Source organism: Prinia subflava, chromosome 6 (assembly GCF_021018805.1).
Source record: "Prinia subflava isolate CZ2003 ecotype Zambia chromosome 6, Cam_Psub_1.2, whole genome shotgun sequence".
Taxonomy (NCBI): domain Eukaryota; kingdom Metazoa; phylum Chordata; class Aves; order Passeriformes; family Cisticolidae; genus Prinia; species Prinia subflava.
Genome location: NC_086252.1, coordinates 30,148,411 through 30,172,927, shown reverse-complemented (window position 1 = coordinate 30,172,927; position 24,517 = coordinate 30,148,411). Strand labels below are relative to the sequence as shown.

At 40.3% G+C, this 24,517-nt stretch overlaps 3 protein-coding genes across 4 annotated transcripts in view; 2 read left to right on the top strand and 1 right to left on the bottom strand.

Moving 5' to 3' along the window:
- FAIM (Fas apoptotic inhibitory molecule) overlaps positions 1-7,417 on the top strand; it is a 7,697-nt gene extending 280 nt beyond the window's left edge. For both annotated transcript variants that reach the window (XM_063400924.1, XM_063400923.1), the window contains exons 2-5: positions 1,959-2,094; positions 2,455-2,683; positions 4,113-4,162; positions 5,565-7,417. In XM_063400924.1, coding sequence (XP_063256994.1) covers positions 1,984-2,094; positions 2,455-2,683; positions 4,113-4,162; positions 5,565-5,714 — 540 coding nt within the window. In that variant the 5' untranslated portion in view covers positions 1,959-1,983 and the 3' untranslated portion in view covers positions 5,715-7,417. The remainder of the gene's footprint in view (positions 1-1,958; positions 2,095-2,454; positions 2,684-4,112; positions 4,163-5,564) is intronic.
- On the bottom strand, positions 7,344-16,824 carry PARP9 (poly(ADP-ribose) polymerase family member 9). The gene is made up of 10 exons (XM_063400916.1): positions 16,705-16,824; positions 16,285-16,324; positions 14,736-15,571; positions 13,200-13,418; positions 12,907-13,119; positions 12,087-12,147; positions 11,287-11,661; positions 10,346-10,494; positions 9,451-9,616; positions 7,344-8,250 (listed from the first exon to the last, which is right to left on the bottom strand). The coding sequence occupies exons 1-10, from the start codon at positions 16,717-16,719 to the stop codon at positions 7,931-7,933; spliced, it is 2,394 nt and encodes a 797-aa protein (XP_063256986.1). The 5' UTR covers positions 16,720-16,824; the 3' UTR covers positions 7,344-7,930.
- On the top strand, positions 16,793-24,517 carry DTX3L (deltex E3 ubiquitin ligase 3L). The gene is made up of 5 exons (XM_063400918.1): positions 16,793-17,037; positions 17,468-17,694; positions 19,594-21,129; positions 21,816-22,033; positions 23,303-24,517. Exons 1-5 carry the CDS (start codon positions 16,860-16,862, stop codon positions 23,370-23,372), a joined length of 2,229 nt encoding a protein of 742 aa, XP_063256988.1. The 5' UTR covers positions 16,793-16,859; the 3' UTR covers positions 23,373-24,517.

The window sequence follows — 24,517 nt, the reverse complement described above, 5'->3', positions numbered from 1 at the left end:
CCCAGCCTAGTTTTGAGAACGAGTAAAGGAGTAAATATAGCCTTGGCCTGCAGCGTTGGTCAGTGAGAAGGGGCGGTGGGCGTAGCGCTGATGTGTGTCCCCGGTTCGGAGCAGCGGGGGCCGGAGGCGCCGCGCCCGCTCCCTCCTGGAGCAGCGCACGGCTTTCCCTGGGGACGCGGTGGGATCAGCTGCACCCCTGGCCTCGAGTCTGCTGTCGGGTTTGGTGTAAAATAAACGTGTGTTGCTTCATTGCCCTGATTTGAGGGGAAAAAAGAATTTGTGTGTTCTGCGATGCCCCCTAACCCTTTCAGCATTGATCCTAAATGATTCCTAAAATGCACGGCGCAGGACCGCGGCCTGCCCGGGCTGATGGAGGCTCTGGGCTGGCCGGGACATCTCTGGCATCCCCTGCGTGCCCCGGGCCGCTCCCTGCGCTGATCCCTGCCCGGGACACGCGGGTCTGTGCCGAGCCTGCTCCCTGGAGCAGCGGAGGGAAATGCTCCCTGCCTGACTCCCCGTGTGCCCGGGGATGCCGCCTTCGCGGGAACCACAAACTTCAGGAACGGCCAAAACAATCTCCTCGGCATTTATCAGCACGTGTTATTATCTGTTTGTTTATTGAGAGGCACAGACGAGGCATATGATGATGAAATTAATGAGTGAAAATAATACATTAAAAACCAGTGGTTGTAAAACACCGTTGTGGTCTAAAACCCTCTTAAGTAAGAAATTAGTTCTTTGTGGCTCATATAGATTTTGTAACTGAATTGCCAGGTCTGACTTACTAATGTGTTTGGTTGAAAGTGGTTTAGAAAAGGGAGGAGGTGAAATTACTGTCTGTGCTATTTCCCAGTCCCAAATTCACTATGGTCTGGGACTGAGATGGGCAGCTCTGGATTGGGTTCCTGCTTTGATCAAGATGTTCATTTCTAAGCTTTGTCTCACAAATCAGGCAACCCATTTTTTCCATCTAGTAATTGATAAAGTTATGAGGAGCTAGTAAAGTTAGGACAATCTGCACTTACTTGGTTTTGTAAAATATAATATTTTTAAAAATATACTTGCCTTTCTGTCTTAGAGAAAGATGGTTGTACTTTAAGTGTTTTTATTTCATCATATATGCAACAGTACTGCATGTTAGTTAATGATGCTTTTAAAAATGTCCTTTATCTTAGCTGGAGAAAAATGACGAAACTTTAGACCTCAGCACTTCTCTGCTACTATTCCGCTTTTCTATTTTTTCTTGCTGCTAATTGGATTAAAAGCTCTTTTGGCTTCTATGGCATCCGGTGAGGAGATTACTGTCTGTGACGATGAAATAAGGTAAAAAATCAGAACTGTGATATGAACAGATCTGGAAACATATCCACAGTTCCAGTGGTCACTTATGACTGTGTCTAAACTTGAAAAATTACTTAAATAAAAGGATATCTTGCCAGATCCCTTCCCCTGTGTCTGTGTGTGCAGAGTTGCATATGCGAATGATGTAGGTAGTGTTTATGAGATTACAGACAAATCTGTTAGCACAGGAATAGCTACATTGGTCATACTATTTTTTCAAGTCTAAAAAGCTGAAACACTTTCTTTGAGACCAACCAAATAACATATTTTAATGCCTACCAAGAAATAGCAGAACTGTTCAGGAGTATCTTAAAACTAAATGTAATTTTGTTACCTATTGTCACCTGAAATGGGAGTTTTAGAGGTTAGATGGGTAGCTGTGTCTTTGTACTGTTGGTCAAAGTGAGTCTGTTTAACTGTTTGTATTTTGTGATGTTGGGTCATATTTGAATGTCTGAAAAACATGAAAATATAAGCAGTTCTATAAGCTCATTCTTTCAAGTCTCATTTTTTATTTGCAAAAACTGACTTGCCCAGAAGCAGTAAAGCTTTGAACTGCAGACATCAGGACTTGAACTTTCAATGGCAATTAATTTACTTTGTTGGTTTCTCCTTAGGTCTCGGTACAGCCACCTAGAGAAGATGACAGATTTGGTGGCTGTTTGGGAAGTAGCTTTAAGTGATGGTGTTCATAAGATTGAATTTGAACATGGGACCACTTCAGGAAAGCGTGTTGTCTATGTTGATGGAAAGGTGAAATTGCTATGTGCTCAAAATTCACTGTGATACAGATTATATAAGTGCACTTCCATGCAACACACATCACAACAAACAAAAGACTAATAAATGCAAGTGAGGTACATTCACTTAATTACCTATTTTAATAAACTGCATCATTCTTTTTTTCAGTTCCAGTTAAGGTGTGAGTATTCATGAACTGCTTTGCTGTCCTTGGGCAGAGGCACTCTGTGCATACAAAGCACTGTGTATGAATTCATTCACAAACAATAGTTCAGTACTGAGCTGTCTCCTGAGTTCCAGTTCAATTTTTTAATACTAAAACATGTACTTGGGTTTTTCAATTAATACCACTGTCTTTGTTATTTTCTACAGGAAGAAATAAGAAGAGAATGGATGTTTAAATTAGTGGGTAAAGAAACATTCACTGTTGGAGCTACTAAAACTAAAGCTGCTATTAACATTGATGCAGTCAGTGGCTTTGCATATGAATATACTTTGGAGATCAATGGAAAGAGTCTCAAGCAGTATATAGAGAACAGGTTAAAAACAACCAATACTTGGATATTGAACTTGAGAGGTACAGACTATAGAATTGTTCTAGGTAAGTAAACATTGAGTGACTACATGTTGCTGCCTTTGAATAAACCTGTGTGTGTTTAAAAACTGTTAATTAAGAGAAAGCACAGTTCTGTGGGTAGCTCTGATGCAGTATAAAATCCTGGGGGAAGTTTGGAATGAGATGCCAAAGACAGTCTGAAAAATAATGGTCTTGTTATACTCATGTGAGCCTACAGCAGCTAAGGTGGTCTAGATTTGGGGAGGAAAAAAAATAGGGAGGCATTGCTGCTGCTGCATCCATAGAGCTGCCCTAGCAAGGCAGTTCTCCAGGTGAAGCCTGTTACAGAAGTTTTACCTGCATTGTGATCAAACCTCATGTGTGTCTAGGTTTGTTCAGCATGTAACCAGGCTTTCCTTCCAAAAATCATCAGCCATGGTCAAGAAGTCTTTATCTGAAGTGCAACAATGTTATTCCACATTTTTCATTGATGAGCATCCTTTTTTCTGCATCACTTCTTATCTACAAACTTTAACTAAAACCTTCCAATGATGTTCTTTCCCTTTCTTAATAGCAAGGCAATACATTGCTTCTCTTCTGACCCCCTTTCCCAGTTACATTATAGGCAGGTGGGAGGAAGGGATTCCTTGAGGAATTTGTCCATGGCATCTAGTGAGAGAACTTCCACCTGGGCATTGCTGTATGGTTAGAGCTGGAGACAAGAGATCTCAGACTATGATTTCTTCTTAAACCTCAGGACAGAATGAACTGCCCTGAGATGAAGGGGAGCAATGAAGACAGTTTTAGTGCCAGAAACTCTTCACAGAATTTTAATCTCCCTCTGCTTACTGGAAAGGCAAGCAGGAAAGGCAATTCTCTGCTGATGTTGTGTGATTGACAGTGTCAGTAAAGGGATTCTAGAGCAAAGTAATTTAAGGAAGATGTGCTGGGATAAGTAAAAGAATATTCTGTTTCAAATGCAAAAAAAAAAGTTTAAGATTGATATTTAAAGTGGTACTTGGAGCTTTTGAAATGCTAAGAATACAAACAGTTTGATGGATGTTAAATAATGCTGCTTTTGAATTAAACTGAGCTGGAAAAAGAGTTAGAGCTTTATTGCATAAACAGGACTCAAATAATTAACAGAAATTATTTCCCGTTTCTGTCTTTTAATTTTTTCAGTTTAAGACTGTCAGAGTACCTCTGGCACTATTCAGAACAACACAGTCAGTATTAATAGCCAGGTCTAGGGAGGGGTGAAAATGGATCTTCAAAGCAAAAGTTGATAACAGAGCCTCCTCTCTCTCCAGTGTGAGAACAAACCCTTTAGCCTCTGGTATTATGGCTACTTAGGAACTGCTTTTGGGAATTGAAAGTAAAATTAAACAGTAGACTTTTAAAATCCCTAGATCCTTGTTTGTTGGGAGAACAAAATACCTCGTTCTTTCTACCTTGTTTTCTTCTTCTTTCACAGAAAAGGACACTATGGATGTGTGGTGCAATGGTCAAAAAATGGAAACAGCGGTATGTGATCCTTTCAAAGGCTCTTCCAAGGCTATGGATGTGTAACCAAAGCTTGGCAGAATAAGGCCCAGAGGGGCACATCTCCCTTTACCAAAGAGGCCAAGGCAGCCAGGGTGCTCCTGGTCTGTTCCAAATGAACTTCACAGGATTTTATAATGGGCAGTATTGCAGTTCAGATGCCAAATATCTGCTTGTTTAAGGATAAATTATGCTTTTCTTTACCCATTTTAGACAAACAAAAGGAATTTGAGTCAGTTGTGCAGGTTTTTAAGGGAGAAAACTTTCTGGGGATTGGGAAGGATTTGAGTTTGATGCAGAGTGTAGAGCCACTGCATCCAAGCCTGCTTGTAATAATTGTCATTGCAAGCTGAACACATGTAGTTGTTATGATTCATGCTTTTTTCCATCTAGAGATGTTCCTAATACATAGAGCTCAAGAGCCTCATTGGAACAAGTCAAATTTTTTGATCAGATCTGCTTTAATTTTCAGAGCAGGCTGACAGCTAGGTGGTTTAATCTGTTTGATGTTTTTCTGCTTATGATAGCTCTCAATATGCACACTAGGTAGGCTTCCCCATCCTTGAAGGATGTGATTTCTCACCAGGGGGGTATCAAAGTTGCTACTGCTGCCACAAGGATGAGTACAAATTCAAAAATCAACATTTCTGCTATACCTGAGAGTAGAATGAAAAGATTCACCAAATGTTTGCTTAGTGATCAGTGGAAGAAACCTCCTCTCTCAGTAAATCAGGACTTCTGCTCCTGATGGCTCAGCCTTTTCTATAATGTCTGAAAGCACTCAGAGGTGTTCTTGCAAGCTGTGTGTGCAGGTTTAGTGCCAAACTGTGCTTTCATTAGAGCAGCACAGATTGTTCTGCTGTTACAAACGTCATGACAAAAACACAGCCATGCCTGGCACAATCTGTAACAGGAAATTACAGAACTGCAGCAGGAGATGTGTGTCTAAGATACACAACTGTTGTACTCCATTCAGGGATGTGCTGGGGAAGGCATCCTAAATACTTCACCTTTCACTGCCACTTGAGCATAGGTTTGTGTGGCACCTACTGGCTGTGCAGAACAACTCAGCAGGATGCTGCCTTTTCTGGTTTTGTTTACTGACACGAATCAGTACTATGGATTCACAAACTCCAACTTTGCCATTTCTGATTGTGTGCAATTTTCATCATCATCTGATACCCACAAATCTTTAACTGGGCACCTTGACAGAGCCCTGCCTGGCAGTCAGCTGCACTGTTCAGCTTTCAGGCAGTGTTTGTCACAGGTACCTAAAGCTGCTGTAACTGTGGGAACTGCAAGTGATCTTGACATTTATGCACTTGAGCTTTTAATTGATTAAAATATCACGTGTCTGTTTTTATTCTTGTCTCTTTTCTCCCAGGGTGAATTTGTGGAAGATGGGACTGAGACTCACTTCACTGTTGCTGATCACAGCTGTTGCATTAAGGCTGTCAGTAGTGGGAAACGAAAGGAAGGAATTATTCATACCCTTATTGTGGACAACAGAGAAATTCCAGAGGCTGTGGAATAGCCTCTGCTTAACTGATTATGGTGGGACTAAGATCAGGACTTTTCAATTACTGTGGTAATTATTTTAATATGTACTACTTGGTACATCTAGTTTGTGCTGGGTTTATTTTCTAGTTTCTGTAAATGAAATTATTCTTTTTGAGGACCAGATGAAAACAATTATGTACAACCTCTTACATTACCAGTTTTTAAAAAAGATATAGATATATATCTATTTAGAATATATAGCATATCACTACATGTGGAGAACACTGGTGAAATAGAAATTATGCATCAGGAAAAAATCATGCTATAAAATAAAATGAAAGATAAATATTCAGTAACACTGAATCCTTAACTGCAGGTGTATGTGGAGGGAAGAGAAAGCCTGTACTGGGCACAGGAGTAAAGTGTTAAAAGCTTTCTCTACAGCTATTTTCTCTATTAAGCTGACTAGAGACCTTTTCACATGCAGTTATGGGGAGTTACATGGTTAATAAAAAGGTTAATAATGAAATACATAGTTCCCAATGCTTGTGTTACAGTATTAAATTAATACTGAGTTATGAAAGCAGTTCTCTATTCCCACTAGGAGCAAGATGTTACATTGTGCCAAAAATAACATTCCTTTAGGTGTTCTCTGATGCTGTAGTGCAGAAACTCTTTACTGAGTTTTTTCACAAAAGAAAATAGAAGAAAAAAAATCCTGCCATGAAACCCCTTTAAAAATTATCTCTCGTGAAGAATGCTGACACAAGAACTTACCTTTGTTCAGTGCTAACAAATCTTAAATCTACAATTATGTGTTTTCATGGCAGTAATGTGTGAATCAAGAAATATGAGAAAAAGGGGACAGAAATGGAAAACAATTGGTTACTTTAATGGAATAGTTAGAATAGGAATAGACTAATTCTGTTTTCAGAATTGCAGCATAATATCTAAGAGCAACCTTTGGATTTCTTGAGAGCAAAACTCTTGTGTTAGAGATTTACACTACAGAACTACCCTTTGCAACTGCAAGCATAGCTAATCTTAAAAAGAATTTCTAAAAACCCCCAAATATGAATATATTGATCTAAAAGTTTCTTTTGTAGTAGTTAAAAAAAATCTACTTGAAACCTCAGAATTCAGAATTAAACTTTTATAACTCAATTTCTTTTGGACTTGTGAATGGTTCCTAGCACTACAACTATTAGCTCAGGAGTTGCAGGTGCAGTGCAAGCATCCTGGGAATCCATTAAGAAATTCTTTTGAAAAGTTTTATTAAAAGCTAATTTCATCTGTGTTTTAGAGATCAGACTGCTCCCCATCAGCAGGCTTTACTAGAGGAAGTTTCCATGTACCCAAGTGCTGGACTGAATTCCCTTTTACACAGGAATTACTGTAACAGCTCTTGGGCTTTTCTGTGTATTTGCTTCAGGTCACTGCAGAAGCAATGTGGGTATACCTGGCTACAAGGCTGACAATGTAATCTTTAAAAGATGTTGGTAAAGCTAGATTAATTGAAAAATAATTTCAAGCTGTAGCTTGAACCAGTTCTCTACTATTTTGTAGCCTTTCAAAGAGATTGAATGTTGATGAGAAATCTGAAGCCCGTGTACAGTACAAATCACATTCTTAAGACTACAGAATAATACAAGTTAACAGATAGTGACATTCATACTTTTTATTTTGAATATATGTATCTACAATGCTTGAAGTAACTAATAAAAACTGTACAGCAACCACTGTAAGAAATTATTAAGTATTGCCTAGTGTTTGTTGTAACTGTATATGCATGTCCCTAAGCAGAAAACAGCTCTTGTCTGCTACATTCTCCTTTCTTAAGTCAAAAGAAAACTTAAGGATCAAAAGGCACAACCAAGATTTCTTGTGTTTCCCTGACATACGCAATATCTCAGATTAAGAAAATGCAGTGGAAGAATGACAGCCTATACAAACATCAAGTGTATAGTCACAAGCTGAGTTGACCTTAAGGAATAAAGTAAATGACCAGGTATGTTAAATGTTATGTATTTTGGGATGCTTTCTGTTCTCCTTCCATTCACAGGCAATTTTGTCCTAATCTCCCTAAGGTATTAACTTACTCTTTTGTTCACAAATATTTCAGAGTACTTTTCAGGAAGCACTCTGACCACAGCACACTACCAAGCAGAGCATTATCTTAAATCTAACCTCTAGATTTTGTTCTCAGAGCTTCACCTTAGCTACAGTTCTGCTTGATTCCCACTGAGGATCCTACTTCTTTCCTCCAGGAGCTACATACCTCTCAGTTACTGGGGAACAAGTCAGCAAATACTGAGGAAGGGCTGCAAAACCATTGAAAATGACAAAGATCTCAGGACTGCGCAAACTATCTACTAAACTGTCATATAATGGCAGAGCACTGCCCTCCAGTGGCGGTGGCAGAATGCACGATGGCCGGCCTGTAGTGTATGAGCCAGTTACTACCTCAGCCTCAAACACGTACAGTTTAGAATCTTTTCCCCAAGTAGCTTTACCCTTGGTCAGGTACCTCAGGTTCCTTGTAAAGTAGATGCCAGCTCCATATTTTTGTTCTGGAAAGAGAAAGAAAAATTTTCAGAAGACAAAGCATTTAGCAGTTGGCTCTTTCAAGGGTGGTGGTTCCAAGAGATGCTGCTTGATTCAGGGTTGGAAATGATGTGAATGCTCAATGCGTGCCATCCTTTTAGAAATTAATTTGCATGGAGTGTCTCTGGTGCTTGCACTGACCTCCCACTGAAACCACAAGCAATGACAGCTGATGGCCATGGCAATTAACTCCTACTCCAGTGATAACTGTTCAGATTTATCTGTTAATCCAGTGATTGAATCATCAAGGTCTAAAGAATTTATATAAAATAAACATATGACTCACATTTCAGTCATCATGTATGAGGGACTCTGATAAACAACAAAGGCAGCAAGATTTTAATAATGCAAACTACAAAAAAAGGCTTTGAAATTTATATGAAATATGTCACATGAAGTGCTGTTACAGTATCAAATGGAAGAGTGCAATGAAATCAGACCATCATCTTATTGCTTTTAAAGTGTGGAAATGTGCCATTTAAATTGCACAGACAAAGAAAGGCAAATCTCCACTTTTTAACAGTTTATTGCTTGAAATCCCATTCTGCAGTTGACATGCAAAATATCACACACTTCACCTAGTGCAGGATGAAGCACTAAATGATTATTCTTTACCTTTCCAAAAGCATCTGTCTACTACACTCTCTACTACAATATTTCATGGATTCAAAACTTTCCTCCAAGAGTACTCTGCTCTGAATGGCAGCCCAAGCAATGATTATCTGCTGTCTCTGACCACACCTGACCTGAGCAGGGGCCTGGGCCAGGTGACCCTCAGAGCCCCTTCCAGCCTCAGCATTCTGTGATGCCCTTGAACATGCTTTAAAGCACCAAGCTGCTGAATGCATGTCTGCAGCAGCTACATAAAGACATTGACTTTCTTTACAGTGATGCAATAAAATAAAATTTGGACATGGAATTATGTGTATAGTAACAATTCTGTCCAGTGATTGGGCTAGGCTTGAATTCAGGCTTATCTTCCTGGAGCCTTGCTGGCTCTATAGTATCAGGAAGGGAAATCTTACTGTATATAATAAAGTAAGCTCATACAAATCTAAATACAAGACACACGTTTTGTTTAGGAATGCCATTTTTTCTAATTTTAACCTGAGTTTAGTAGTCAGTCACTGTTCATTTTGATTAAAGACACCAAAGGAAGTTATTACCTTTTGGTGGAGAATACATCCTGTGAAATCCAGTTTGGCAAACTGAGTAACAGAAATTGGCAGGAACATCCTGGTACAACCTGTGAGTTGTTTTGGAGGTACCATCTACATTTTTCCTCATTTGTTGGAATGCAACAGATAGAAGTGGATTGTGTATCTTTTCAATCTGTAACATAAAGTAAGAGCATAGCATAAGCAGATGGAGACCAATTATGAAATGTGTAAGTGCTTTTATTCAGGCTATGTTCTTCAATGCAAGAACCTTTGCTTTAGCCTGTATGCATTGACCACGTAGTGGACAAAGTATGTGAAGTGTGCAATGATCCAAAGAAAAGAACCATACCACTATCCCATGCCTCCCCTTGAAATCACTGGGAATACTTCCCAGTGTACTGAATTCCAGTACTTGAGTTGTGCTGAAGAGATTGAGTCCTGTTCAGTAAAGCAGTGATACCCAAGTATGATTCTAGCTTTAACACATAAGCAGATCAGAACTCTGGCAAATTCAGGTAGTAATTTTTGGTGTCAAGCTCACAAAAAAAAAATAGACACTCAATTAGTGTCCTGGATTATTGTACTTAATCTACCCTACCAATCTCATATTTCTCTAGAGTCTTATAAAGGGACATTCGAAGCATGAAGTATGAGAACATACAGTACAATTAAAAAGACTTCTCAGAATTTAATAACTGTTTGAGTCATTATTTCCATTATGTTTAAAATAGTTTTCATTAGAATTAAAGACTGGATCTGTTTTAAGGATGAGGTTGATTTGATCTTAATTTTTAAATGCAATGCATTGAAATAGTTCATCTGAATTTTTTAAGCTTACGTTAAATATGTTAGTTCAAATATGTGAGCTGAGATTCAGTTTTTCCATGAATATCCTTTTTACCCTGAGAACACGAAGTCCAGCTTTTTCAAACTCTTTCTGTCTGTCTTTAAACTCCTGGAGGTGACATTCTACTGGTGAAATCGGGATGTAGTCAGCGGTACTTTTCTTGTGAAAGTCTCCTTCTGAAAGCTGTCCTGCTTCTAGTTGGCCTGGATATGAATGAAGAAGTAAAATTTTCATATAATGTCTGAAGCAGAGGCAAGGGAGGCAGATCCACTACTTCAGCTGGTGGATTAGTTAAAAACAAAGAATGTTAAGTACTCTCTGAAGTAATGTCAGAGGCTAATATTGAGAGGGACTAGTATATATATAGAAAAATGTATATAACTGTATTCTATTATAAAGAAACAAGAGAGAGAAGAAACCAAAGAAAAGCAATTTATGTTCTCAACTACACCTCTCCACAGCTGAGCTTTCATATAAAGGTATATTGCGTGACTATCTAAGCATGAATTAAAATTGATCACTCTGTAGTTTTCTGTAATTAGTTGCATCAATTGTTCATGACAGCCAAGGACTCTGCAGAACAAGTCCACTGCTGAGCCCTACAACATTGGTCCAGCTGTAGCCAGCAAGAGTTCAGCAAAGATGTGTGTTCATTAAGTGCAAATTTTGTAAATCTCCAGTGGCCAGGCTTTAAAGTGAAGGTATCTCGGAGGGAGCTTCACTACAGCTGGATATACATCATGGCCAGCCTCTGTACAAACTGTGCCCTACTGGGAATACTGCCAGGTGAGTAACCACAGCTAATAAAGGGTCTTCCAGGGGCTCACATGATAAAAGTACAGGGATATCAGTGATAAAAGCAATACTCAGTATGTGTGTGTGAACTGGATGTCTGTCCACTCTCAGCAATACAGAGATATATGTTGCTTCATACTTGACCTTGTTTAGGCACTTATTTACTTAATTAGTGTTTAGGTACTATTTACTTTACATACACATTGAGTAGAGCAGTTTCTCTTGTTCAGCTATCGTCTTCTCTTGCACACGAAGCAGTAATTCTTCAGTTGCAAGCACTGCATCAATCAAAACATCAGGAGGGCCCTGAAATTTCAGTCTTGCTCGTCCATTTCTCACTTCTTCTGACACACATACACTAGAAGACTGCTCCTGAGAGAGTTCTGCAAACTCCTCTTTACCAAGGCAAAAAATGTAGTTGTTTTCAATCACAGCACTGTGACTTTCCTGAATTTGCATTACATTTTGGAGCCATGATTCTGCTGCTCCCAGAGCTGTGGGTGTGCTCCCTCTAAGTTCAATCATGGGTTCACTGCTTGCAGTTTCTTTTGCAGTCTGACTGGCTGACTCTGTACCTGGAAGATAGATTTTCTTTAATACAAGTGCATTGGAAGAGTGAGGAGCTTTCACGGGCTGACACAAGTTCCTGCTTGTAATCCCAGCTGTACAGTGCAAGAAACACACTACTCTTCTTGTATGCTCAAAAAAGAGATTAGCTACAAGGAGGTAAGGTTTCCAAATACACACACACATATGGAGAATTTATCTGCTTTTCACGAAATGACTGCCAACAATGGCAATGGGTTTTAAGTCTTAAAAGGGATTCTGAAGTTCCATTCCTATAAATGTAAAAATACAAAGTGCCCACGAGTTTTTGCTTCCTCCTCTCCTCAAGACACATATGTAAACACTAAGTTCCCTATTTTAAAGGAACGTGACCACAGATTCTCAAATTGGGAGTACTTATTTACTGGAAATGCCCCTTCTGTTCATTACTTACTCAAAGGATCTCCTTTGTTTTCCAGTTTGCATTCTGCTGAAAAAAATTTTCTCTTGAAAACCTTGAAAGATAAAAGTTTAGGAGAAGTTTGCAATCTCTTATCAAATATGCAATTAATCTCTTCAAAACTCTGTTAGACAAGCAGTTTACACCCCCACCCCCAATTCTGAAATTGTTAACACTGGCATTTGTCAGCTTTCCCCAGAATGTTATTCCTGACAATATCAAACGCATTCCTGTTCTTCTGCATCTCCTAAGGTAACACACCTTACACACTGAATGGCACCTTTCCCAGCTCCTTGTGGTTGTGGCATATCTCATGCAATCACGTAATTCATTGCTTGCAGTTTAATGCTGATGCATCCCTACTCAGTTTAAAAATCCAGACTATTCTCTGGCCTGTCCACTTGAAATCCTTCTATTATGTTCGCTCATATAATCTGTCGATAGTGTTTTGCCTTAGGAGCTCCATACAAAAAACCAAAACTGACTGAAAGTATTTCCCGAGGAGGAATGTTTGTTCCTTAATGAGTTAATAGTAGACTCTTTCTTATACATTTACTCACTGACAGACATGTGAATTTTAAAGCTCTCTCCCCTTTTTCTCAGACTACAGGCTGAAGACCTCTAGTTTACTGAAGAGAAAGGAAGTATTTGCAAAGATTGAGTATCTGCTAATGAGAGTAATAGTTTCATAAAGGGACCTGCTGCTCACAATCGTTGTTAGTACAGAACAGACTGTCTTTATTCTTAGTCATCTATGGAAATATTTTTACAGTTTTGTGTTTCCCTTATGGGTAGTTAACAACAAATTAGTTACCTCATAGGTATCAAGGTCATCTGGGCAAATGACAAACTGCACTTCTCTGTTCTTTGTAGGATGTGCCCTGGCAAAATTTAAAACTGCTTCAATCATGGTCTCAGCCACTATGTCAACAGGCAGCACTGGTGACCAATTAACTGGAAAAGAAACTGAGGGAGGTGAGCGGTCTTGAAAGTAACCCAGGCATCTTTTCACCACATCCTTCAATTCCTGCAGGAAAAACAAAATCTTTCAGTCCTCACATCACTCAACACGAAAATCCATTAAAATCCAAAGTAAGCGATCATCACCTCACACAGTAACACCGGATGCTTCCATTGCAGTGCCACGTGCAGTACAAATGTAGAGGGCTGCCTTTTGGTTACTATGAGCTCCCTAAAACGTGTTGCATATCTAAGACGATCCTGAAGTTCCTTCTGAAAAGTTGGACCCTCTTTTTTCAGCAGTTTTCCTGAAGATTGAGAGTAAGGCTCACCCTTTGCATTCAGGGGGTTAACAATAGCTGTATTCTGCAAGGAAAGAGTGCAAATTTCATTGTATTTCAAACTGACCATTTGTAAGCTTTGCTATTATAGAGAGCATTCTTTCTAAGCACAATTCCTGTACAAAGGCCTGACTGCCACAGATCAGCTGCTTGAATTTTCTTACTACTTACAACTACAGCACTGGAACACATCAAAGCACGCACCTTGCAGTGGCAGTTCAGAAACCAACAGCGTGCACAAAGCTGTTCCAGTCATCAAGAGTGTCTTGAACAGAATTATTACTCTCACTAAGTGACCCACATGCCCATTATCAGCAGGGGAGAGCTATGGATATGTCTTATCCCAGCCTTAGGGTAGCAAGGACACATCACCAAATCAGCAGTGTCAGCACACACAAGGGAACTGCAAAGCTATGATTGTTTCCAATACTCAGTGGAAAAAGCAGATTCCCATTGTAGGTGCCCTGTATTTCAAATATGGAAAATGCAAAAAACTTATTGCCAGAATGCTGATAACAACAGTAATTGTTCTAACCTTAATTGATGAATATTATCTAAAGACATAAGAACATGTTTTCCTCATGGTCTTGAGGGTATGTGGATCTTTCAGTGCTGTAGAATTTGTTAATAAAATTCCCTACAAGATCAACTTTGCGATCCTTTGTTCTTACACCAAAAATCAAACTTCTTTTTCAATTATCATGCTTCTTTAAAAACAAATTGGTTTCTTTTTTAAGATATAGTATTTGCTAAAAGTAAATGTCATTCCTGTGATGTACCTTGCAGTCTAAGAGCTCTGCCGAATTCCTATGACTGAGGTCATACATTTTGCATCAGATGTCCTAGCTAAAACGTTAATCAGTTTAAGTAATGCCCTATTTAAAGGTAAGTTTAACTTACAGCTGTGTAAGTTATTTCCTGCTGTTTCAGTGTTTGCTGAATAATTCCAGTAATGGAGTTATGAGAACATAAGTAATAGGAAAAAAAGCAAGGCAGAAAATAAGAGGATACTTCTACAGAGTGCATGATAAAATGTGAATTCATACATAATAAGAAGATAACCCTTAACAGAGAGATGTATTATTAAATCATTCAATCTTCAGCTGTTTCCTATTATAACAGCATGCATACAAAAATTAAATAAAAACATTCTAAAGTTCAATACCCTTTTAGACAAAAACCAACTCCTTGCTACTATGATTTACCATGTGTAAATTCTCATCAAACTGAGAAGAAAACCATTTAGTGGACTGATACAAAATGTGTTCTGAACTCTTGAGCTCCAAATCCTGTGAAGACTTGGAGGCAACACCATGTTCCACAAATTACAGGACAGACTTACCTTCAGATTTTCAGGGTGTTGTTTTATGACGCGCAAGCGAATGCTTCCATATTTGAGGTGAGTTGGAGACTGGTTTGGGGAAGCTGGCACAGTGTCTTCAAGAGAACTGGTATCACCCAGAAACTTTTCACAAGCCTTCTTTATTTCTGAAACTGTAGACTCATCAATGTTCACCAGGCGGATTTCCCTGAGACACGTTGGTGGGCTTGCCTCAACAAATTGCTTTACAGCCATTACAATCACTTGAGAACACAAATCAACTGGGAAGCCATAGATACCTGAACTCACTGCTGGGATAGCCACAGACTTTAAAGCATTTCCTGGAGCACTGACATAATGCAGAACATTTGAAATAGCTGCCTCAAGTAGGTAACAACATCTTTCTTTTTCATGAGGATTCCACCTTGGACCAACTGCATGAATAATTTCCTTACAAGGAAGCTTCCCTCCACCTGTCACTGCTATATCACCAACTTTGACTTTTCCATACATTTGAATATAACGATTGCTTTGCTCTGTTATTTCTGGCCCTCCAGTTTTTACAAGGGCAAAAGCAAGACCTCCTCCATGCTCAAGGCTCTCATTGGCTGCATTCACAATAGCATCGACCTCGTGTCTTGTGAGATCATCCTTATAAACACAAACGTCAATGCCCGACTTTACTTCTTTCCTGTATACTTCAGCAGTGCTTTTTGTTGCTTTTCTGAAGGCCAAGGTACAAGCAAACTTTTTGGAAATGAGATTATTTAGACAGTTTTCTCTTCTCTTAAGAGCTTCATAGGCATCTTTACTGATGGGCATCATCAAATTGACCTCATCCATTACCATGCTTGACCCTAGGATACAGAATATAAAGTGAAATAGAAGGTATTACTATAAAAAAATTTATTTTTATCTAGAAGTGTGGTTTATAGCTCTCAATTTTATCCTACAGTCATTGCTAAAATTTTTTTTTACATATTCTAATATTTTCTCTCCCCTTTTCAGAGGTTTAGAAAACCTGAAAAGGTTCATTTAACTGTGCCACAGAGATGTTATACTGAGTTTTAATTCTGTAACTCTCTTTGGTCTGCACTTAAAGCCCACAAGCAAGTTCTTTCTTTGTGTGGAACTTTGTATGAACTCAGAAAGACTTTTTAAACAACTTTTTTTTAAGGAACAGTTTTTACATTATTACTATGGCTATACAGCCCTCTCCTGGCAGATGTCAGTAGTACTATAAGGCAGTAGTTATGTTAATTAGTTTAAATCAATTCGTGTGAGTTTAATCGAACTTTCCTCCGGGGTATGCTCCCTGCTCGTAAAACGTCTGACATTTTTGCACTTATAAAATATACATGACACTCATCAAAACATTCCTGAGCTGTTGTTTTTAAAAGAGAAATGCAAGCAAGTCCTGTTGAAGTAATTAATAATGTTGATTCATAACTGTGTCTATTTCACATTAATTATGAATTTCAGGTTGCTTTCGATTTTATTTTCCCGTTTGCTGGCTCTAGCTGGCAGTTTTCAACTTACATACAAGCAGACAGCTAAATCAGAGGCTTACCTAAAGCGAACTTCCCTCTGAGGAAACCTGAAACGTAACTCTATTGTAATAAAAAGAGAAAAAAGGAAAAGAGAAAGTAAATGTTACAAGCAACAAAGTACGTGGGCTACCTTCCTACAGGAGAAGAACCCTACAGGCTGCAAATCAAACCGGCAGCACCAGCTTTTCAAACACTTGTACAAGTTTTCTAGTTTTTAAAATGCTGCCCGGAGCTGCGGGAGCTCTGTGAGTGAAGTTATGCACAGCCTCCTCTGGCTCCGGTAACAGGCAGGAGCGAGAGGCCGGCAAGGGTCACTCCCGAGCGCCAGGCCAGAGGACGGGACTGCTCTGTTCCCCCCACCCCGCCGGGAGTTCCCGCCGCACCCACAGCCCCTGAGGCAGCCGCCCCGGGTCCCCCACCCCTCAGCCCCGCTCCGCTACCTGGACGATCCCCATGAGGCGGCTCAGGACGGATCCTCAGCGCTCGGAGCTGCAGCGGAGTCCGAGGCGGGGAGCTGCGGGCGGAGCGGGGAGCGAAAGCGAAAGCGTGCGGCGGAGCAGGAAGCGAAAGCGAAAGCGGGAGGCGGCGCGGGATCATGGCGGCGGTGCCGCCGCTGCTGGTGCGGCTGAGCCCGGCGCCCGCCCGCGCCGAGAAGGCGATCCTCAAGCTCCATGCGTACTTCCAGTCGGGAAAGCGGTCGGGGGGCGGCGAGTGCAACGTGCGCCTGGGCCCCGAGCCCGGCACCTACTGGGTGGACTTCTCTGAGGAGCAAGGTACGGGCGCCGCCGCTGTGAGGGGGCTGGAAATGGCCGCCGAGGCACCGCTTGGAGTCCCCTGGGCAGGGCGGCTCTAGGGCCGCTGTAGCTGTCACGTTTCCGGGTAACTTTATCAGCCTTATCCCAATTTAGAGGGCATCTCATTAATGAACATAAATATCTCAAAGGCGTGCCAGACTTTTCGGTCTGGGAAAGGCACAGGGCATTAAGTAAAACACAAGAAGTTTCACCTTAACATGCGGAAAAATTTCTTGACATTGAGGGTGGCAGAGCAGTGGAACAGGCTACCCAGGAAGGTCGTGGAGTCTCTGTCTCTGGAGACACTCCAGGTGACCCTGCCTTGGCACTGGGATTGGGAGGGAGGATCTCCAGAGGTTCCTTCCAGCCATAACCGTTCTGTGATTCTGTCATTCTAAAATTACCGCAGATAGGAAGAGTGTGGAATCCCGCAGGAAACACACCTTGGAACTGGATGCAAAGTGCCTGGACATAGTCATCCTGTCGGAAGAAGGGAACCCGGGCAAGAGCCAGGTGACAGAGCAGGCTTCTGCCAGCTACAACAACGTCGCTGCCAGCCCTTCCCTGCCCCAGCAGGAGCAGAGGGACAACGGTGGCTGTGGGGCCACAGCAAAGGAAGAAGACCTTACCAAAAAGGTACATCAGGAAGAGCAATGTCACAACCTGCCCTGCTTGTAGTTCCATGAGTCATTTATGTTGCCCTTCAATATTTCATACCAAAAAAGAGTCAGTTATGTGATCTTAGTCAATAAAATGAGGGCCAGGAGTGACACTGGAGTGCTGGACCAGAGGTCAGTCTACACACGTTTCCAGGCAGTGTGTTTTGCAGTCTCACTGGCAGGTGCCAACCGCTGTTCCCCAAAGCAGCACTCTGGCAGGTTTCAAGGGGTAGTATGCACCAAGGGCTGCTCCCAAAAGGTAAAAGAATTGTGTGAGATTTGGATCCTTTCCACCTACACAGACGTCTCACGCTCTTTCAACATGGTTTGCACCTTGAGGCAACCCTAATTATCTCTGTCCCTTACTTCAGCATTAAAATTTCTGCTTTGATGTGATGTAGCACTGCAAACATGATTTGAGACACTTTGAACTAAAAGTTACACAGAAAAGATCAGCTGTGTTTAGGGACATGGGATAGGGCTACATGGTGTGGATGTGGCTCTACCAAGACACTGATGTCTGGCTCTGAGGGTTTTACCCTGTTTTGCATGGTAACATAGATGTAGCTTTTGAGGTATAGCATGTGCTAACATAGTGTTTACCTGGCATCTATACTGCAAATTTCCCTATCCTTCTGTCTGTGTAAAGTAGAGAAGTCAACATATTTGTTATTATTTTTCAGAATCCTGTTTTCTGCCCTAATTCTTGGAGTTATTAAAGCATGACTTCTGGGAAAGTTTTAAAGAAAGATAATAAGTGAAAACTAGAAAGTAATATTAATAAGAACAATGAAATATAACTTAGAGGTGGTGTTAAAACACGTTGTGTCTGTGTTACCCGGCTCTGAGGAGATAGATTCTTTTGGGGATCCTTGGCAGAATAATGATGGCATTAAGATGTAGTTACAATTAAAGCTTTTTGCTTTTTAAAAAGGGTTTTATCATTAGCATATCATAGAGTTAATGATCAGAATACCACAGGATTTCTACTAGCAGAATCAGTGTAGGACAGTTGTGTAAGTAGTGTAGCACTGTGTGATAGCACAGCTTAGTTTATGGTTTCTAGTCACCTGGACCCTCTGCAAATCATATCAAATCTTAATACTTGGGTTGCTGTATTGATAGAACAGTCACAATCTAGGCTTGAAAACACATAAAAGCATATGGGTCATCCAGCCAGTCCCCAAATGAAGCAGAGGGCAGTGGGGGTCACCCTGACCACCAAGGGGCCCCATGGGTTTCACTGTCCAGCCACAGTTGTGATCTGAATTCCCGGTCAGGACGTGTGACTGACTGATGTTGCAGGCAGTGCCATTAAACCTGCCTGCTCTGTGGTGGGGTCAGCAGCACCTGATGGGAGGAGTACTTGGGACCCTCAGGGCAGTCAGGAGGGCACCGCCCAGCCTGGGGCCCAGAAACCTTGAGGACCATAGGGAGGGAAAGAAAAAATCTGTTTGCTTTGTCTGCTTGGTGCGCAGGACTTTTAGGGCCTGGTAATGATGGGAAAAGGGCCTAACACACAGTGAGCCCAGCCACAGAGGTTGCCTGCCTTTAGTTATGCTAACTATCCCTGTTGTCAGAGGTTGGGAAGTGCTGGTTACGGGCTCAGCCTAAGTAGCAGAGTTACTGTCTTTCCTCCTGCAATGCTGGTGACATTAAGACATTTCATTTTGCTGCTGTCTTAGAAGCAGATTGTGTTACCTGCCTGTTTGTACTGTCAGTATATATGACATAAAAGAAATACGCTGGGCAATCTTGTTTGTAGTAATCTGTCACTACTGGGATGGCCAGAGCTTCTCCTTGCTGAAAATACAGAAGTAGCAAGCAGAGAACCTTAGAGAAAACTAATGTTGATGTATTCTTGTCTTTTCTTTAGATATTTCTTACAGTATCTGCTACTTTGAATGCCAGTATGTTCACCGAAGACCAAAGGGAGAAAATTACCATTATGTGTCCAAACTTAAAGAGAGAAGGAAACCCTGGCATGGATGGCTCTGAGAAATTGACGGGCGATTTTACAGATATCGAAAAAGCTTATCACTACTTTGAGGATATCCTTGCAGGCAAAGACCCAAACCATGATTTTTCACATTCTGAATATAAGAATGGTTTGAAAGATGAAAATGGTCTGAATACTGAAGAAATGGATGAGTTCACGGTAGTGACAGCTCTCTATGAGTATTTTAGTCATACTCGCAAAGAAGAAATCAAAGAACTATACAAAAGGTTTGGAGCACATATAAGAATTAAAGGTCATGACAAGGAAAACACATTAATATACCTATCTTCTGATAAAAGTCCTGCATTTTTACAAGCAGCTAGTGATTTTTTTATCAAAACTTTTCAGGAAGCTACAAAAGATCTGACACAGGAAAAAGTTCCCATAACAAACAGTTACACACTAAAAGAGACAATAATGAAATTAAATGAAAGGTTTAGAAATCTTCTTGCTAAAGAGGAAGGGAATGAGTTGTTACTCCGTGGTCCAGGGAGTGAGATTTTAGCTGCTCAGAAGTTTCTAGCAGAGGAAGGTGAGAACAGCCAAGCTGAAAAGAATATGAAAATATTGTCTGAATGGTATGAATACAGAAATGGAATTGAAGTTGATGCTTCTATGTTTAAATTGCTGGAAACCATATTAAGCAAAGAAATTGAAGACATAAATGGCAAATTTGATACACTGGTAGAAATAAAAGATAAGTCATATGGCAAGAAGATCATAATATTCAGCCCTAAACCCAAAACATTTGATATGTCATCACATGCTACTGAAAGTTTCATCAATGCATTTCAGAATGCCTCCGCAATGTTAAGAGAAAAAACAGTCAGCATAAAGCTTTCAGAAGATCAGAAGAAAACTCTAAATATGCCCCTTAATGCTAAGAAATTTGAAGATCCTAATGTAAAACCTAAGAAGAAAGAAGATAAGTTAAGTATAAGTGGTTTGCCAGACAATCTTTATGCTCCTGAAAAGTACACTAAGGCCCCTCTTAACACTGAAGACTCAACACAAACTAAAAATAGGGCACCACTGTTCTCTGACCTCAGCCCTCAAAAAGCTACAGGAGCATCTAAGAAGTCCAGTATTAGACAAAAGAATAATGTTTCTTCTGAGGGACAGGCTCAGGCAAAGACAGAAGTAAACGAAGAAGATGAATGTCCAATTTGCAAGGACAGAATTAAAAATAAAAAAACACTAGAAAAGTGCAAACACGCATTTTGCAAAATTTGCATTGACAAAGCCATGACTTATAAGCAAGCTTGTCCTGTTTGTAATACCATCTGTGGAGTCCTGACAGGAAACCAACCAGAGGGATCAATGTCCAGTAAAATATTGAGTTTCCCTCTTCCTGGTTATCCCAATTGTGACACTATTCAAATTGAGTATATTATGGATGGTGGTATTCAAACTGTAAGTATACTTAAATATTTCTTAAAGGTATTTTTCCCACAACAAAACCAAAGTTGAATATAAAATTGACTCCTTTGCCGTTATTTTAATGTATGTTCAGGCAAGATATTTCTTTGTTTTGTACAAATCTGCAAGTGTTTAATTCAATTTTTTTGGGTGTTAATAAGTAAATGCAGTAGGAATGAAATGGTCAGATGGTCAGCCTCCATTTTATATGCACCAGGACAGAGGTACCTGTCTTTAATTTGTACATTGGGAATAACAGAACTGAAATCTATGCAGTGATTTCATATAAGCAAGGTTTTGCAAGTATAATGAGCATTTCTGGGGTATTCTTTTTGCTGTGAACACCAAAGGACAAAAGAAAATATTGGGCTGGCTTGGTGAGAGCTTTCCAGGTGAGAAGTCTTCTTGTATTATGTGCTTGGGTTTGTGACTAGGACTGAGAATGGAGTAAATGAAAAGATCACAGGTGCATCGCCATGCATTTGGGAGAGAAAAGAGGGGAAAAAAAATTTAAAAGTAACAATGGATGCATGAGCAATGACAAGAAAGTGTGAATGAAACTTGTATGAAAGAAAGTATCTAACGAGAAAAAACCTCAGAATCAGTTATCAGTCATGCTATGTCCTTCTGAAGGATTTATGATCTACAATTTGTGTTTGTTTTGCTTTTCTACAAAACAGAGCAGCCATCCAAACCCAGGGCAGCGTTACGGGCCAGCTCACCGAACAGCATATTTACCTGACAATGAGGAAGGGCGAGAAATTCTGAAGCTCCTGAGAAGGGCCTTTGACCAAAAATTGATTTTCACAGTAGGGCAGTCACGTACTACTGGTGAAAAAAATGTTATCACATGGAATGATATTCACCACAAAACTGCTATTACAGGAGGACCTACCCAGTAAGTAGTCTTCTCTTTATGCAGTACTGTTGTTACTTGGATGTGTCAGGAAGGCTGCCTTGAATATTTTCCACGTTTAGAGCTTTCAGATTTGTCACTAACAGAGTGATTGTAGAATTCCCTATGGATCCAGACATTAATCAGCTTCCCTTTTTGGACAGTTGGAACAAGGATGAGCTTAGTGTTCTGCTGCCCCTCAGGATACTCATTCACCAGTGAGTTTGTAAGGCACTTGGTTAATAACTGCTTTGATTAGAACCTACAGAGCAACAAGCTCTTGATGACACCTAAGGTTGGACTCCTAATCTATGGCTGTCCTGTTACCTGCTGTTCTGCACCAGGAGGTGCTGCTCCATTATGATCCTGGTAAAGATGGCACTCGGACTTTGTAAAACATGACTGGAAATTCTGCTTAACAGAGCTGACAGCAGGAAGTGAGATTGTGGTACAGATGTGGTCATGTCTTCTTAGATGCTAGGAACCATGAGTTGTGCAGCACTAAGTGGGTCAGAGCACAGGACACATTGCTAGCCCCATCCATAAAAAAGGTTACCCTATTTGGGCTGTTCAAGCTGTCAGAGGATTTTCTGAGTAGATGACAGCCCTATCCAGTATTCCTTGAGGACTTGCTGCACTTAAATGAAAGGAGCAGTCGCCAGTACTGAGTGTGAGCTGCCTGCAGCAGAGACAAGAGGGAATCTTGGACCAGTCCTTCCAAGCTTGTTGCGGCCTCTAAGGGGCAGGTGGTGTCCTGCAAGCTCTAAAGGCTTGAGTCTAGATCCTCGTGACTGGGCTAGTATCATTAAAAGAGCAAAAAGGATCAGTTTTACTTTATCCAGTGTGTGCAAATTCTCTCTCTTGTTTATCACTTGCTTCGTAGACAGTTCTGATGTTGCACTGCTTCAAGTCCAGAGGTGCCATTATGTTTCTGATTTGAAAGCTTGCTTGGATATGCTTCAGGTCTGATTTTCTTTTTAAAAAGATGTATACCCAAACACCGTATCATTTTGAAGTGAGACCCCAGGCAGCTTTGAAAATCGAGTTCTTAGTGTCAATTTGGACAACAAAATGTAGCAGCTCCCTAAGTTTTTAGCTTTATGCCATCTGTATCACCTCTGTGACTGGCAATATGGGTCTGTTTTCTCTCTAGGGCAAGAACTGCATTAAATTTGTAAAAAGATTTCTAAAAAGATTTTGATGAGATGGTTCTGTAGAATTGTCAAGTGCTTCATTGCATAAACAGCCCAAACAATTCTTCTCTTTTCCTAGGTTTGGTTACCCGGATTCCTCTTATCTGCAGCGCGTTCGATCAGAATTGAAAGAGAAAGGAATTGAATAAGGAAATTATGAACTCTCAACTCTTAAGTGCAGTGACTGAACATACAGCAGTTAATGTACTGTTCAAGCTCTGAGGGAAGTTACTTTGTTTAACTGCCATACTTAAATTACTTGTTAGCTAAGAAAAGTAATCTTTTCTCATAAAATGTATATTCTTTTCACAAATTATTTACTTCCCTGTAGATGTAGCCTTTACAGAATTTGGTTCTTGTGCATGTGGTATCAATACTGTTTGCACTTTGTATATCTTGCTTTTCCAGCAAATCCCATCTGCACTTTTCCTCACAGCTCTCCAGTCTGATTTCCAAAACCCTTAGATCCACTACTGGCTTTTATTAGATGAAACACTTCTCTTAGCTTTGTGTTATGATGTCTGCCAGCATGGCTAGCATCATGTAACCCATCAAATCGAAAATTCTTACGCAGCTGTGACAGTGTTAGCTGTGATAAGGCTATGGACTTTTGCTTCTTTTCCTGGTACAAATGGCCTTAGTGGTTTGGGTTTTGCTTGTGAAATTAGCCATGGATCATGTGCAAGTGGGTGGTACATGGATGCTACTGCATTTTTAGCTCTGTAGAAGTGCTGAGTGCTGAGAGCTGCGTTGGACCAAATGGGAAGTAACCGTGTCTGTGGCCATATCTGACAGTGGGCTCCTTGGTTCTGTGCCTGCCATTGTGCTTAAACTTAAATACAACTTTTAAATCAGTTTTTCAACTATAAAATTGTATTCTTTCAATTGCATCCAATATAGGTTTAAATTGTATCATAAAGCTACTCTGCAGTGCCTAAATAATCTTCTGAGTACCTGTGTGGTGGTGTGTCACACACACAGACATAATTTTTAGTGAGTTGAACCATTTCTCTAAGGCTAATAAAGCACAATTCTTAAAGAAGATATAAAAATGTCACATGTTTCTGCATTCTTCTGTACAGGTTTTTCCTCCTTTTTTGCAATACATATAGCTGTGTAATTTTTTTTAATTTAGGAGCTTTCCTACAACACCATGTTTTGGCGCAGTTTGAACTCATGCCACCTCCCTTTTTAAGAATGTATTATTAAAAAAAAAAAAAAAAAGATTCCCATATGGTGAATAGGCAGTACAACTTTGCCACCTTGACTTTCAGGTTTAGTAGTAGTGTGCACT